Raw genomic sequence first — 16,548 nt, 5'->3', positions numbered from 1 at the left:
AAAGCGAAAATGAACTATTGGGACCTCATCAAGATAAAAAGCTTCTGCACAGCAAAGGAAACAATCACCAAACTAAAAGGCAACTGACGGAATGAGAGAAGATAGGAAGATAGTGGCAAATGACATATCAGATAAAGGGTTAATATCCAAAATGTATAAAAAACTTTTCAAACTCAACACCCAAAAAACAAATAATCCAGTGAAGAAATGGGCAAAAGACAGGAATAGACATTTTTCCAAAGAAGACAATCAGGTGGCTAACAGACAGACACATGGAAAGATGCTCAACGTCACCCATCATCATGGAAACACAAATCAAAACCACAATGAGATACCATCTCATACCTGCTAGAATGGCTAAAATTAACAACTCAGACAACAACAGATATTGGCAAGGATGAGGAGAAAGAGAAACCATTTTGCACTCCTGGTGGGAATGCAAACTGGTGCAGCCACTTTGCAAAACAGTATAGACGTTCCTCAAAAATTAAAAATAGAACTTCCCTAAAACCCAGCAATTGCACTACTAGGTATTTATCCAAAGGATACAAACATGCTGATTCGAAGGGGCACATGCACCCCAATGTTTATAGCAGCACTGTCAGCAATAGCCAAAGTATGGAAAGAGCCCAAATGTCCATCGGCTGAAGAATGGATAAAGAAGACCTGGTATATATTTCTATACAATGGAATATTATTTGGTGATCCAAACGAACGAAATCTTGCCATTTGCAACAACATGGATAGAATTAGAGATATTGTGCTAAGCGAAATAAGTCAGAGAAAGTCAAATATCATATGATTTCACTCATATGTGGAATTTAAGAAACAACAAAACAGGTGACCATAGGGGAAGGGAAGCAAAAGTAAGATAAAAACAGAGAGGGAAACAAACCATAAGAGACTCTTAAATATAGAGAACAAATTGAGGGTTGCTGGCAGGTTGAGGGGATGGCCTAAATGGGTGATGGGCATTAAGGAGGGCACTTGTTGGGACGATCACTGGGTGTTATATGTAAGTGATGAATCGCTGAATTCTATTCCTGAAATCATTATTACCCAATGTGTTAACTAATTTGGATTTTAAAAAAGTGTTCCTTGTATATTTTGGGTAATGGTTCTTTATCAGGTGTGTCTTTTGAAATTTTTCTCCCAGGGGTGCCTGGGTGGCTCAGTTAGTTAAGCATCTGACTTTGGCTCAGATCATGATCTCACAGTTTGTGAGTTTGAGCCCTGCATCAGGCTGTCTGTTGTCAGCCCAGAACATGCTTTGGATCCTCTGTCTCCCTGTCATTCTGCCTCCCAGCTTGTACAGTGCTCTGTCTCAAAAATAAATGAACATTTAAAAAAAATGGAATTGTTTTTTCCCAGTCTGTGGCTTGTCTTTTCATTCTCTCAACACTGTCTTTCATAGACCGATATTTTAATTGTAATAAAGTCCAGCTTATCAACCATTTCTTTCCTTGACTGTGTCTTAGTGTTGTATCTAAAAAGTCATCACCAAGCCCAAGGTCATCTAGGTTTTATCTTATGTTATTTTCTAGGAATTTTAGTTTTGTGTTTTGTATTCAGGTCTGTGACCCATTTGGGGTTAAATTTTTAAAGGGTGTAAAGTCTGTGTCTAGATTCATTTCTTTGCATGTGCATGTCTAGTTGTTCCAGCACCATTGTTTGAAAAGACTATTTTTTCTCCATTGTATTGCCTTTGCTCCTTTTTCAAAGATCACTGTATGGGGCACCTATGTGGTTCAGTGTGTTGAGCATCCAACTCTTCATTTCTGCTCAGGTCGTGATCCCAGGGTGTGGGAACAAGCCCCACATTGGGCTCCATGCTGAATGTTGGTTGAGCCCACTTAGGATTCTCTCTCTCTCTCTCTCTCTCTCTCTCTCTTTCTCTCTCTCTCTCTCTGCCCCTTTCCCCGGCTCATGTGATCTCTCTCTCTAAAATAAGATAAAATAAAAAGATCAGTTGATTGTATTTATGTGGATCTGTTTCTGGGCTCTCTATTCTATTCCACTGATCTATTGTTCTTTCACCCCAATACCATGCTGTCTTGATTACTCTAGCTTTATACAGTAAGTCTTGAAGTCATGTGGTGTCAGTCTTTCAGCTTTGTTCTTCAATATTGTGTAGACTATCGCTGGTCTTTTGTTGCTCCATGTAAACTTAAGAATTGGTTTGTCAATATTTGCTGAGAGTTTGGTTAGGATTGCAGTGAATCATAGATCTAGTTGAGAAGAACTGATATTTTAACCATATTGAGACTTTATATCCATGAATATGGACTATCTCCATTTATTTAGTTCTTTTTTGATTTCTTTCATCAGAGTTTTATAGTTTCCCTTATATAGATCTTGTACCTATTTTGTTATACCTAAACATTTTGTTTTGGGGGATATTCATGTAATTAGTATTAGGTCTTTAATTTCCATTTCCATTTGTTCATTGTTAGTATATAGGAAAGCAGTTGACTTTTGTATATTAACCTTGTATTCTACAACCTTGCTATTATTGCTTATTAGTTTTAGTATTTTTGTCACTTCTTTTGGATTTTCATTACATAGATGATCATGTCATCTGAACAAGACAGTTTTATTTCTTCTGTAAAATAAAAATTCAACTGAGTAAATTTGATGACCTAATTGACTTTATTCAGTGATTCATGAATCAGGCAGCATCCCATCTAGCAAATAAAAGAAGTATGTATTTATGTATTTATTTAGAGTATGCACACAAGTGGGGAAAGAGCTGAGGGGGAGAGGGAGGGAGAGATTCTTAAGCAGGCTTCATGCCCAGCACAGAGCCCAGTGTGGGGCTAGATCTCATGACTGACCGTGAGATCATGACCTGAGCTGAAATCTAGAGTTGGAGGCTCAACTGACTAAGCCACCCAGGTGACCCAAGGAAAGGCTTTTAAAGGCAGAAAGGAGGTGGGACAAGGAAGTCATAAACAAAAGAAAGGATTATTTCAGGCAAGGTCATCTTTTTTAGGGAGGTAAATGGAGTCTATTGGGTGAATTACCTCACTAGTGCTGACTAGGAAATTCCAGACTGGTTAAGATCACATTCTTAAAGAAGGTTGAACTTGCAGTTAGGTTAGGTATTAAGTCTTGGTTGGTGACAGGGGTTTAGCTCAAGTAAATCCATTTGGGGCCTGTTGTCTTCTTTTTAACAATTCCTTCCCAATATGTATACGTTTTATTTCCGTATCTTACTGCATTAGCTAGGACTTCCAGTACAGTGTTGAAAAGCAGTGGTGAGAGATGACATCCTTGCCTTGTTCTTCATCTAAATGGAAACTTTATAGTTTCACACCATTAAACATGTTAGCAGTAGGGTTTTTTTTATAGATATTCTTTGTCAAGTTGAAGTTCCCCTCTGCCCTAATTTACTATAAAAGTTTTATGATGACTGGATGTTAGATTTTGTCAGATGCTTTCTCTGTCTGTTGACATGATCTTATGACTTTATTTTTTGGTCTGTAGCCTGTTGATGCGATGGATTACATTAACTGATTTTTTAATGTTGACCCAACCTTGTCTATCTGGGATAAATCCTATTTGGTTGTGGCATATAATTCTTTTTATATATTGTTGGGTTCTATTTGCCAATATTTGGTTAAAGATTTTGCATCTATGTTCATAAGAGGTATTGGTCTGTAGTTTTCTTATAATATCTGTCTGATTTTAGAATTAGTGTAATGCTGGCCTCATAGATTTTTCTTGTGTGAGTTTTGACAGATTACGTCTTTTATAGAATTGGTCCATTTCATCCAGGTTATCAAATTTATAGTTATGGAACACAGTATTCTTTTATTTTTTTTAATGTCCGTGGGATCTGTAGTGATGTCCCATTTTTCATTTCTGATATTAGTGATCTGTGTGTGTGTGTGTTTTTCTTACTGAATTTATTGATCTCAAATAATCAGCTTTTGGTTTTATTGATTTTCTCAATTGATTTCCTATTTTCAATTTCATTGATTTCTGCTCTTATTTTTACTATGTTTTTTTTTTCTTTTGTTTACTTTGGACTTAATCTTCTCTTCCTTTTCTAGTTTCCTATGTTGGAAGCTTAGGTGATTGATTTTGGGTGTTTCTTCTTTTCTAATATATGCATATAATATTTAATGCTATAAATTTCCGTCTAAGCATTGCTCTTACGGCCTCATACAAAGTTTAAGTTGAGTTTTCATTTTCATTTAGTTCAAGTATTTTTAAATGTCTCTGGAGATTTATTCTCTGACCCATGTATTATTCAGAAATATATTGTTTTTTTTTTTTTTTTTCAACGTTTATTTATTTTTGGGACAGAGAGAGACAGAGCATGAACGGGGGAGGGGCAGAGAGAGAGGGAGACACAGAATCGGAAACAGGCTCCAGGCTCTGAGCCATCAGCCCAGAGCCCGACGCGGGGCTCGAACTCATGGACCGCGAGATCGTGACCTGGCTGAAGTCGGACGCTTAACCGACTGCGCCACCCAGGCGCCCCAGAAATATATTGTTTAATAACCAAGTATTTGGGGATTTTCCATTTATGTTATTGTATTTTGTTGTATTCCATTATGGTCCTGAGAGCAGACATTGTATGATTTCTATTCTTTTAGATTTGTAAAGATGTGTTTCATGTCCCAGAATGGTCTAGGTGAGTATTCCATGTGAGCTTGGGAAGAATGTATATTCTTCTATTATTGGATGAGGTAGTTTATAGATGCCCATTATATCCAATTGCTGAATATAACTATGTCATTTGTGACTTTTCGGTCTATTTCTACTGGAAAGGTGTCAAAGTCTCCAATTATAATAGTAGATTAATTTATTTCTCCTTGCACTTCTATCAGTTTTAGCCTCCCATAGTTTGACACTCTGTTGTTAGATGTGTACACATTAAAGATTTTTATGTCTTTTTGGAGGTTTAACCCCTTTTTCATTATGTAATGCCCTCTTTATTCCTGATAACTTTTCTTGCTCTGAAGTCTGCTGTTTGAAATTAATACTCCCACTTTTTTTTTTTAAGATTTTATTTCTTAAGTAATCTCCATCCAACGTGGGGCTCAAATTTACAACCCCAAGATCAAGAGTCACAGACTGTACCTACCGAGTCAGCCAGGTGCCCCTACTTTCTTTTGATTAGTTGTTAGCATGGTATATTTTTCTCCATCCGTTTACTTTTACTGTGTATGTGTCTTTATATTTAGAGTTTCTTGTAGACAACATATAGTTGGGTCTTGTTTTTTGATCCACTCTGTCTTTTAATTGGTGTATTTGGACTGTTGAAGTTCAAAGTGATTATTGATATAATTGGATTAATGTCTAGCATATTTGTTACTGTTTTCTACTTGTTGCCCTTATTCTTTGTTCCCATTATTGTCTTCCACTCTTTCTCTGCCTTTTGTGGTTTTAATTGAGCATGTTGTATGATTCCATTTTCTTTCCTTTCTTAACATGTCCATTACATTTCTCTTTTTACTTTTTTTAGTGCTTGCCCCAGAGTTTGCAATATACATTTACAACTAGTCCAAGTTCACTTTCAGATAACACTGTGCTGCTTCATGAGTAATGTGAGTACCTTATCATAACAAAATAATCTTAATTCCTCTCTGTCATCTCTGTATCACTGGTGTCATTTACTTCACTTATATAAGCATGCATATGTATGTATATGTGTATGTGCATATATATACTGTATATGTACGCATACATGATTGAGTTGCTTTGAATAAACTATTATCAGGTATATCAATTAAGAATAAGAAAAGTAAAAATTTTTATTTTACCTTCACTTATTCCTTCTTTGATGCTCTTCCTTTCTTAACGGAGATCCAAGTTTCTGACTTATTTTCCTTCTCTCTAATAAGCCTCTTTTAACATTGCTTCCAACGCAAGTCTACTAACAGCACATTTCCTCAGTTTTTGCTTGTCTGAGATTTTTTGCTTGCCCTTCATTTTTGAGGGGTAATTTTACATGTATAGAACTCTACATTGGTGGGTTTTGTTCTCTCAACATCTTTTTAATATTTTAGTCCACTCTGTTCTTGCTTGCATGGTTCTGAGGTGAATTTCAATATAATTCTTATCTTTGTTCCTCTACAGGTAAGATGTTTTTAACTCTGGCTTGCCTTAAGATTTTTTCTTTGATTTTTATTTTTGTAGTTTGAAAATGATATTCCTAGATGTAGGGTGGGGTTTTTTTGGGGGGGTGGGGGGACATTTATTTTGCTAGATGTTCTCTGAGCTTCCTGAATCTGTGTTTGGTGTCTGACATTAATTTGAAGAAGCTCTTAGACATTATTGTTTTAAATATTTCTTCTGTTCCTTTCTCTTTTTCTTTTTCTTTTCCTTTTTATATTCTAATTTTGTATATTTATGCTTTTTGTAGTTGTTCCACAGTCCTTGGATATCCCGTTCTTTTTTTCCTGTCTTTGTTGTCTTTGCTTTTCAGTTTTGGATGTTTCTATTGAGATATCCTCAAGCTCAGAGATTCTTTCCTTACCCATGTCTAGTCTAATGGAAGCCCATCAAAGTATTCTTCATTTCTGTTACAGATCTTTTTGATCTCATGGTTCCTTCTTATTATTTCTGTCGCTTTGCTTACATTGTTCTTACGTGCTATCTCCTTTATCTATGAGAGTCCTTAGCTTATTTAAAAAAAATTTTTTTTTTAAAGTTGTTATTTATTTTTGAGAGAGAGAAAGAGAGAGAGGGACAGAGAGAGAGAGTCACAAGCAGGCTCCATGTTGCTAGCACAGAGCCAGACGTGGGGCTCAAACCCACAAACTGTGAGATCATGACCTGAACTGAAACCAAGAGTCGGACGCTTTGACCAACTGAGCCACCCAGGCGCCCCCCTGAGTCCTTAGCTTATTAATCATAATTGCTTTAAATTCTCAGTGTGGTAATTTCAACGTCTGTAATGTCTGGTTCTGATGCTTGCTCCATCTTTTCAAATTATGTTTTTGCCTTTTGGTATGCCTTGTGATTTTTTCTTGATAGCTGGACATGGTGCACTGGGTGAAAAGAACTGCTGTAAAGAGGCCTTAGGGGAAAGGTGAGGGATTTTTTATAGTCCTATGATTAGGTCAGTCTTTTTACTGAGCCTGTGGCTCACTGTAAACTTCACAAATGTTTTTCTCAGTTTTTTCTTCCTGCATTAGGTGGGATGAGATGGCTAGAGTGGGCTGGAGTTGGTTATTTCTCTGCCGATAGGTTGTTTAGGCTCTGATTAACTAGTTTCTCTTGAGGACAAAGCAGAGTGCCCTGATGTATTTCAAGATAGTTCTTTTTCCTCCTCTTCCTGTCAGAAGCATGAGGGGATTTTTCTTTGGTATTTATTGAGAGCACCTGGTTAATCTCCTGGAGGTAAATCTCACAAAATTGCAGGGGTCTTCCTATGAGGGAGTCCTCCTGGAGTTTTAGACTCTGTGTTGGCCACACTGAGCCTCCAGCAATTCATCAGTTATAGTTCAGGTTTGCCTACCTCAGTGCTCGTCCCCTGCACAATTCCCAGCCTGGTAAGCTGTGATTCCCCATATTCTTCTGTGTGTCTCTCCAGTCTTGGGGGCAGTAGTTTGCCCAGTGCCATCACCTCTCTACTTACAGATCCTCGAATAGTTGTGGATTTTTCAGTTTGTTCAGCGTTTTACTGGTTTGGGTAGAGTGGTGACTTTCAAGCTCCTTACATGCAGAACCGGAAACTGAAAGGCTGTCTGAAGTTTTATCTCTCAGTTTTGTCCTCCCTGAGCCTCCAGCAGTTAGACAGCTCCAGTTCATTTCCCTAACTAGGCACTGGTTCCTGGGGAGGTTACTGCTCATGAGTTTCTCCTCTATTAAGCTGCGATTCCGTGTTGCCTGTTGGTCACTCCTGTCTTGGGGGCAGTGGTTTGCTCTGTGACCTCAGTTCTCTTACAGATCTAAGCAGAGTCACAGATTTCTCCGTTTGGTCAGCTTTTTTACTTGTTGTTAGGGTGGAGTGGCAATTTCCAGGCTTCTTACTGGTCTCCCAGAAACCAGAAGTTAAAATGACATCAAGCTGAGGCTTTACAAGGATCTGTATCATTTTGTTTTTAGTTACTTTATCCATGGGCATTATTCCTCAAACTGGGACATTAGTCATATAGTTACAATTTCTATATCTTAGATGTGAAAGATTCTCAGTCTGCTTCTGATCATTCCTAATTACTGATACTCACCATCATGTGAGGTCAAAATATAGTTCTATAATTCCTTTGAAATGTCTGTGTGGAATAGAAACTGAGGCTCCTGTTCCGTGGAGCAATACTTGTAGGTATCACCAGTTCGTGTACTTTGTCTTGGTTTTCCTTGAGAAGGAGTATGGCCTAGGAGTGTTTATTACTAATTACATGGCCTTAGATGAATCATTTCCCCGAATATCCTTCAGTTTATTTATAAAGTCTAGTTTCTAAGGCAATCATTAATAGTGTCAGCCCATTTACAATGAGTTGGTGAAGATTAATTAAATAAGTTAATTTCTATACTTTTTAAGCCCTTCAGAGATTAATTTTCAATATGCAGTAAACCTTACTTGATGGCGGCATATGTTATGGTAAGCACGATGCTAGATGCTAAGTATACAAAAGTTAAATAAAATATAGGTCCTACTTTTGAGCTCAGAGCTGGTTGAGAGGATATAAATGTCAGTAACCACATGTAGCATGTTACATGCTATGAGATACATGTTCAGAGATACAAGGAGGGGGTGATTAATTGGGGTGCAATTAGAAATATAAATTCAATTAGGAATACACACCTTAATTGTAATTAGCAGTTAGCTTTTCAGAGTTAAACTGGATTATAATTTTTTATTACTGCTTATATTGACATTAGAATTACAAGATAGGGCTTTTTATTTTCTTTTTTTACCTGCCAGAGAGTGGTGAGTTAACAGGATTGGAAATCACAAAATGAATTTGTGGCCCCAACTCTGCCTTGTGTTTTGGGGGGAATTCATTTAACTTCTTTGAACTTCAGTTTTATCAATTAGAAAATAGAAAGATGAGGTCTCTATCTCACAGAAATAATGTTATAAAAGTGTTTTGTGAAAATGTTACATTTTTACAAATGTCAAGTTTTCAGATATGTCTTTAAGAGAGTGTATTTTTTTCCTCTTCCTGAGTCTGATGATTCCTTTGCGTTTTGACTCTGACTTTTAATTGCTCTGCAGTGCACGTAGGGCACAGATTCGTTGGCATATTACGATTCTCCCTGACTCATCCCTTGTTCCCTCCCTCCTCTTTCTCACTGTCTTTCATTTCCTGGGATTGTGTTGCTACATTAGAAAGAAGTAAGTCTGTCTCCTGAAAAGGGCAGTACAAATCCACTGTGGTAAGGCTTCACTTTTATTTTCTCCTATGTCATGTACTAAACTAAATACTTATGAAAGATTTAGTTTTAAATTACATAAGAAATTATTGGTGAAAATGTCATCTGATGTCTACCATAATATTTAATATTTAAGTAGTTCGAATAAAATTTTTGTCTTTTTTCTCTTTGACTTAAAGCTTCGTGTTTCTATTTTAAGAATAGAAAGCCACAAAAAGGTTTTTGTTTTTAATCAGGGATATTTGAAGACTGTCTTTTGGGAACTTTTAGGTAAGAATTTGTTAGAACAGAGTTTTTATACTGTGGGAGGTGACACAGTTTGTGATCTAAAATCAATAAGTGGATTTTGCAACTGAAATGATTTTAGTGTAATGAGGATAAGTACTGTTTCATGAAATCTGTATGTTTTATATGTGAGTGTGAGCATTTACTGCATTGTGCTCCAAAATATATTTTTTGTGGGTCTTGGTCATCATATTACGTGGAAAATTACTTCTCTGGAATTTCTTTCACATTTTCCATTTTCTTATTTTCTTATTTTAGATTTGTAGTGATCTAAGAGGCTTTTAATATCCTGTTTGAATGTTAGAAGAGCAATTATCTGTTTTTATTTTTTAAGGGGAGTACTTGAGAAATAGATATTACATGATGACTGAGAAGTAATGATAAAGGTTTGTTGGTATTTCTTAGGGGAGGTGAGTCCCTAGATGAGTTTATGAGGGAATGGAGTTCTGCCAAAGCATCTTCAGATGGGAAAGTTAAGTCTGTAAGGAGCTCAGTTTATCAGCAGCTATGACTCTCAGGGTAAAATACTGCTTGAAGTGACAAAATAATTTGTAACTGATGTGAACCAAAGGTGGGGGCTGCGGGGGGAAGGAAGCAAAATGTAGTCGATACAGGTAGAATAAAGTAGCTGCCGCACATTTTAAAAATGGTTCTTTGAATGATCTGCAAGCTGTTTTTACTTTGTTCCTATCACCAAAACCAAAGTTACATTTATATTTCATTTTATATTTATTTAAAAATATTCCCCCTTGTCTCCATATTTCAGGTTCTTCTCTCTTTCCCTTTTTATTTGAACGGTTTATTTGCTTGGGTTTTATTTGAAGGGTTTTGTGTACTGCTTGAAGAAAATTCCAAGAATAACCTTTTCTATTTGCTTCTTGCTGTAAACTTGCTGTATGGTAACCAGGGGACTTCAGCCTAAGAGTTGGGGTTAAGTAGTTAAGTAATTGATAAAAAGCATGGTCCCTAGAGGTAAACTGCCTGAGCTTAAATTTAGTTCCATGACTGAATGGATTACTTATCCTCTTCAGTTGATTCAGTTTTCTCATCTGTAAAATGGAAATAATAATAAGGCTTACCTCACAGAGTTGTGAGGTTTAAATAGATTAATATAAATAAAATCTTCAGAAGGGCAGATGATAAGAGTCACATAAGGGCTACCTATTGTTATTGACATCCAGTTCTCTTTGCAGGCTAAGAGGCCTTGGGGCAAGTTACTTAATCTTTCTGGGCTTTATCTTTTTTTTTTTTTTTTTAAAGATACAATTCTCTGATTCTTTGTGCATATTTAAACTCTGATAGTTGATCCAAATTAGTTTTATGTTTTTGAGCACTTGAAGTTACTCCTTTTTGTTTTTTTAATCAATGGAACTAAAAAATATTTCCAACAATATAAATATTTTGTGCTAAAAATGATTTTAGATTGTTGGAATGGCTCTAATATTACCTGTAGATGTTAGTCTCTCCAGTGCAGTAAATTTTATGTAAAGTATTATCCAGAGAAGTCTTTTATCTTTCAGTGAAAGCCTACTCTTCACTAATAACAGGAGTTAAGAGAGAGGCCTTTATTTTTATATTTTTGCTTTATATGAATTGGCCCCAGAAGTAAAAGTGTCAGTGTCAGTCTTTCATTAATGCTTCTCACATAAGAGCACAAAATTTTTGGTGAATCTCCATTAAAATGTCATGTTCCAAGTACAGAAATAAGTTATAAGATAGCGAAGGCCATAACAGCAAGGAACAAAACAATTAAGTCTGAATTGACTTCTGAGCAATATATTATTCCAAAGTTGTAATTTGACAGTTATTGATCAAGGGAACAAAGAGTGTTCTTAACTCTTTTGTTAGCTTTAAGCTGTTAAAAATAAAGCAAAATGTTTACAGTAAATTCTATTTCAGTTTGTTAACTTTTCCCTTATTTCTTCATGATGGAAGTTTTGAAATTTCCATTTCATTTGTTTTGGTTTACAGCCCTAAAGAAAAAGTAGCAAATGTCTTTCTGAGGATTAAAATTTTTACCTTCTGTATTATGGTTCTTTTGTTTTTGCTTTTTTAATCAGTTTTTGCTATGAGAGTTTCTGTTTTTAGAAGTACAGATAAGTTAACTTGTTGAGAATTCTTATCAATGAGCACTTAAGACTGCTCTGACCCTTGAATAACCCTTCTGTTTGAAGAGCTCTGTAATTGTAGGCTGCTCTGTGAATCCAGCTGTACTGTACGTCTTTTGAAGCGGCACAAAAACAGATTACAAAATTTGTAGAGTGTGAACAGAATGAGAGCAGATGTGATTCTAAGACTAAGAATAAACAACGTAAGAAATTACATTCCTTATCTTCTAAATAATTCAGTTGGGAGGTAGGGGTGGTTAGAAGCAATTTTTTTTGAGGGTTTTAGATGAAAATGTGAAAATGTCCTTGGAAAGTGAACAAGAATATATTGTTCTTTGTTTTTTTAACGTTTATTTATTTTTGAGACAGGGAGAGACAGAGCATGAATGGGGGAAGGTCAGAGAGAAAGGGAGACACAGAATCCGAAACAGGCTCCAGGCTCTGAGCTGTCAGCACAGAGCCCGACGCGGGGCTTGAACTCACGGACCGCAAGATCATGACCTGAGCCAAAGTCAGATGCTTAACCGACTGAGCCACCCAGGCGCCCCAAGAATATATTGTTTTAGGTTGCTTGTAGTGGAGTAACTGATGTTCTTTGACTATTTTCTGTAACTTTGAAATGCAATTTCTTTGAGAAAACGGTAGTTTTACTTGCTTCTTGGGGTGGCACACTGTGATTGGTTCATTTAGTGGCATAATTCTGTTAACTTTCTTTTCCAGTTTTTTCCTCTTCACTTAACAAAAAGAGCACAGTTTAGTGTTTGTTTTTTTTTTTTAAGTTTTATTTATTTACTTTGAGAGAGAGAACGAGTGCAAGCCAGGAGGGCAGAGAGAGAGAGAATCCCAAGAAGCTGGCTCCTTGCTGTCAGCTCAGAGCCTGATGTGGGGCTCAAACTCAACAAACCGTGAGATCGTGACCTGAGCTGAAATCAAGAGTCGGATGCTTCACTGACTGAGCCACCCAGGCGTTCCAAGTACCCAGTTTTTAAATGTTGAGTTTCAATAGTGAAGAAAAAAAGATTTAATCTTAAGCAATGCCTCATTACCCTTCTTTTTAGCTATTTTGCAAGGCTTTGAAGGTTGAGGATTATAAAGCTGCTGAACCATACTTAGTTTCTCATTTGGAGATTTTGAGAAAGCAAATAAATAAACAAGTGTACTAAAGTCAATAGGGATAATTATGAACTTTGTGTTACTTTATACTATTACTATTCTTCTTTACTACCTTTTTCCCCTCCTTATAAACTTATTCTTTATATGAGCCTTTATTTCTGGTTTTCATAAATGGAACTCCTTGAAGAGATGATTTAATAAACAGATAAACTTTTGAGTATATAAATTTTGTGGTAGGGCACCTGGGTGGCTCATTCGATTAAGTGTCTAATTTTTGGTTTCAGCTCAGGTCATGATCTCATGGTTCGTGGGATCAAGCCCTGTGTTGGGCTCTCTACCCTGACAGCTCAAAGCCTGCTTGGGATTCTATCTCTCCCTCTCTCTGCTCCTCCTCCCACTTGCTCACACACTCTCTCTCAAATAAACATTTAAAAAATATATATATTTAATAAAGAAAATTATATGGCAAAGAGAAATCCCTTTGTAATAAGTGTTAGAGGATTTGCATGACTAATTAGAATTGTGTTCTGGCAAAGAGATAGGTAAATACAGCTTTATTTTATTTTATTTTATTTCATCTTATTTTAATTTTATTTTTTTCTAGTAATCTCTACACCCAACGTAGGGCTCGAATCCAGCTCTGTTGTTCTCTCTTCTTTCTCTCTCTTTTTTTAAGATTTTATTTTTAAGGGTCACTTGGGTGGCTCATTTAAGCATCTGACTTTGGCTCAGGTCATGATCTCACAGTTCTTGAGTTCCAGCCCTGCCTTGGACTCTCTGTTGTCAGCGCAGAGCCTGCTTCAGATCCTCTGTCCCTGTCTCTCTGCCCCTCCCTGCTCCTGCTTGCTCTCTCCCTCTCAAAAATAAATAAACATTAAAAAAAAACTGGGGGACTCCTGGGGGGCTCAATCGATTTAGTGTCTGACTCTTGATTTTGGCTCAGGTTATGATCTCACAGTTTGTGAGTTCAAGCCCTGCTTCAGGCTCTGTGCTGACAGTACGGAGCCTGCTTGGGATTCTCTCTCTCCCCCTCACTCTCTGCCCCTCCCCCACCTCTCTTTCTGTCTCTCTCTCAAATAAATAAAACTTAAAAAAAAAAAAAAAGATTTTATTTTTAAGTAATCTCTACACCCAGTGTGGGTCTCAAATTTACAACCTTGGGATTAAGAGTTGCATGCTCCACCAACTGAACCAGCCAGATACCCCTGTTATTCTCTGTCTTCTAAGAAGCTTTCCATGAGTCCCCAAATAAGTTTCTCTTCTTCTGTGTTTGTCTCCTTCACTAGGTTTTAAACTCTATTTTAAACTCTTTGGGGACAGAGATTATAGTGTTTTGTCACTACCATTTATATAGCACAATTCCCAACAATGAGAAGCAAACTACTTTCAAGAATAGGAGAGATCCAGTATGACTCCCAGGTTTTTGGTTTAGCTGACTGGTGAAATGTTTTTTTATTTTTCATCTCTAAATTGGATTGCAGCATCAAAGAGACAGGAGGCTTTGGTGAAAAATAATGATTGCTTATATTAGAGTGATAGCAGAAAATGTTGAGAGGAAGGGAAAAATATATCTTGATATGTTAGGATACATTAAGAATAAATGTTTTGAGATATAGTTAGCACTTTATGATTAGATTAAATAGAGGGAGAGGAAGATGATGAGGTAGATGGTAGCCAAAATAAAGTTACTAACTATGGGATAAGATAGAGAAACGATATAGAAGTGTTATTTGTAGTTTGTATTCTTCAGTAGAACAAGTAGTATCTCCTGGCAATCAGTAATTAATGACTTCTGCTGTTGGTGGGTATACAGTCTTTATGTGATGCATTTGGTTGCAAAGGGACTCTGTTGTCATTCATTATTGATAAAGTCCCAGAACTGTTGAGTGGTTTTATATTACCATTGTACTGATGAAAATCTGAGAATTCAAAAGAGGTGAAATCCCATAAGATTATAGTTATGAAGGTCTCATTTAGATGCAGTTTAAGCCTGGGAAAGGAATCCATATGAAGAACAGTACTAATGGCAGATCTTATTAAAAATAAAAAATAAGATTATTAACTAGCATAGACTACTGGTTACTTTAGTACTTTACCTCCTCTGTTTTCTTTAGTCTCAACCTTTTTTACAAGCATCCTTGCCCCCAATTAGTTATATTATTTTATTATTTTTTAAAAGTTTATTTATCTATTTTGAGAGAGAGAGAGAGAGAGCAGGAAAGGGGCAGAGAGAAACAGAATCCCAAGCAGGCTCTGCACAGTCAGCTTGGAGTCCAGCGCAGGGCTCAAACTCAGACTGTGAGATCATAACCTGAGCCAAAACCAAGAGTCTGATGCTTAACCCACTGAACGACCTAGGCACCCTTGTTTTTTGTTTTGTTGAAGAGTAAAAGATAAAAGTCCTAACAGTTCAATAATAAAAAGACAATAGAATTTTAAAGTGGGAAAAAGATTTAAATAGACATTGTTCCAGAGAAGATAAACAAATGGACAATAAGCAAATGAAAAGATGTTTAGTATCATTGGTCATTAGTGAAATGCAAATAAAGACCCAAATGAGATACCACCTCACATTCCTTAGGATGGCACTGATAAAAAAAATGAAACGGTCAATAACAAGTGTTAGGATGTGGAGAAATTAGAACCCTTCTACATTGCTGGGGGGAATATAAAATGGTACAGTTGCTTTGAGAAATAGTTTGGCAGTTCCTCAGTAAATTGAACAGAATTACATGACCCAGCAGTTTCACTCGTAGCTATGTACTGAAAAGAATTGAAAATAGGTGGTCAAACAAAAACTTATATGTGGGTATTCACAATCACCAAAGGGTGGAAATGTCAACCAACTGATGAATGTCAACCAACAACTGATGTCAACCAATTGATAAAACCCAAATGTCAACCAACTGATGAATTAATAAACAAAATGTGGTATATCCATTTAGTGAACTACTGCAAAGCCACAGAAAGAAAGTGCTGATATACACTACAACATGGACGAACCTTGAAAACATGTGAAGTGACAGAACCTAAACATGAAAGGTCACGTATTGTATGATTCCATTTATATGAACTTCCCAGAATAGGCATATCTAGAGGCAGAGAATGATTAGTGGTTGCCAGGGGAAGGAGGAGGGGAGAATTGGGAGTGATTGTCAAAAGCTTTCTCTTTGAGATGGTGGAAATGTTCAGGAATTAAATAAAGTGGGGTGATGTTCGCACATATTGTGAATATACTAAGCACCACTGAATTGCACACCTAAAAATGGTGAATGTTAGGTTACGTAATTTTATGAATGTGTTTATCATGTATTAATACTAAAAAAAGAATAAAAGATTAAAAAAAAAAACACCAATTTCTAATGGTATTCTAATATGCCCTGCCCTTTGTTTTAGGGGCATGTACAAAAGATATTCAGGAGATCCTCTTCATCTGACTCAAATTATTTCACAGCTCATGTTGAGATTGTTGAATGTCCACTAATCTCAAGTTTCTAGGAGGCAGCAGACCACAATTTATATGTAACAGTCTTTTAAAAAAATGGAGATAGAGTTATTTATTATTTTCAAATAGATTAAAAAAATTTTTTATACAAAGTCATGATCATTGTAAAAAATTTATAGAATACACCCTTTTCTTATAGTTCTGTCCCATAGAAATAAGCTGTATATTGGTTTGATGTATACTATTGTAATTAAAAAAATG

The 16,548-nt window shown here is 36.3% G+C and overlaps 1 protein-coding gene across 17 annotated transcripts in view; it reads left to right on the top strand.

Moving 5' to 3' along the window:
• The window catches only part of BCL2L13 (BCL2 like 13), a 93,166-nt gene that overhangs the window by 65,436 nt on the left and 11,182 nt on the right, over positions 1-16,548 (top strand). For 6 of the 17 annotated variants that reach the window (XM_045465284.1, XM_045465281.1, XM_045465282.1 and 3 more), the window contains 2 exons: positions 4,605-4,642; positions 5,477-5,558. The exons of 5 other annotated variants lie outside the window; for them this stretch is intronic. In XM_045465284.1, coding sequence (XP_045321240.1) covers positions 4,605-4,642; positions 5,477-5,558 — 120 coding nt within the window. Of the gene's footprint in view, positions 1-4,604; positions 4,643-5,476; positions 5,560-9,190; positions 9,340-16,548 lie in introns of those variants that run through there. 6 more of the 17 variants (XM_045465288.1, XM_045465291.1, XM_045465296.1 and 3 more) reach the window with 4 other exon arrangements.

Source organism: Leopardus geoffroyi, chromosome B4, assembly GCF_018350155.1.
Source record: "Leopardus geoffroyi isolate Oge1 chromosome B4, O.geoffroyi_Oge1_pat1.0, whole genome shotgun sequence".
Classification (NCBI taxonomy): Eukaryota; Metazoa; Chordata; class Mammalia; order Carnivora; family Felidae; genus Leopardus; species Leopardus geoffroyi.
Note: the sequence above shows the minus strand (reverse complement) of the source record. Positions and strands in the feature narration are given on the sequence as shown.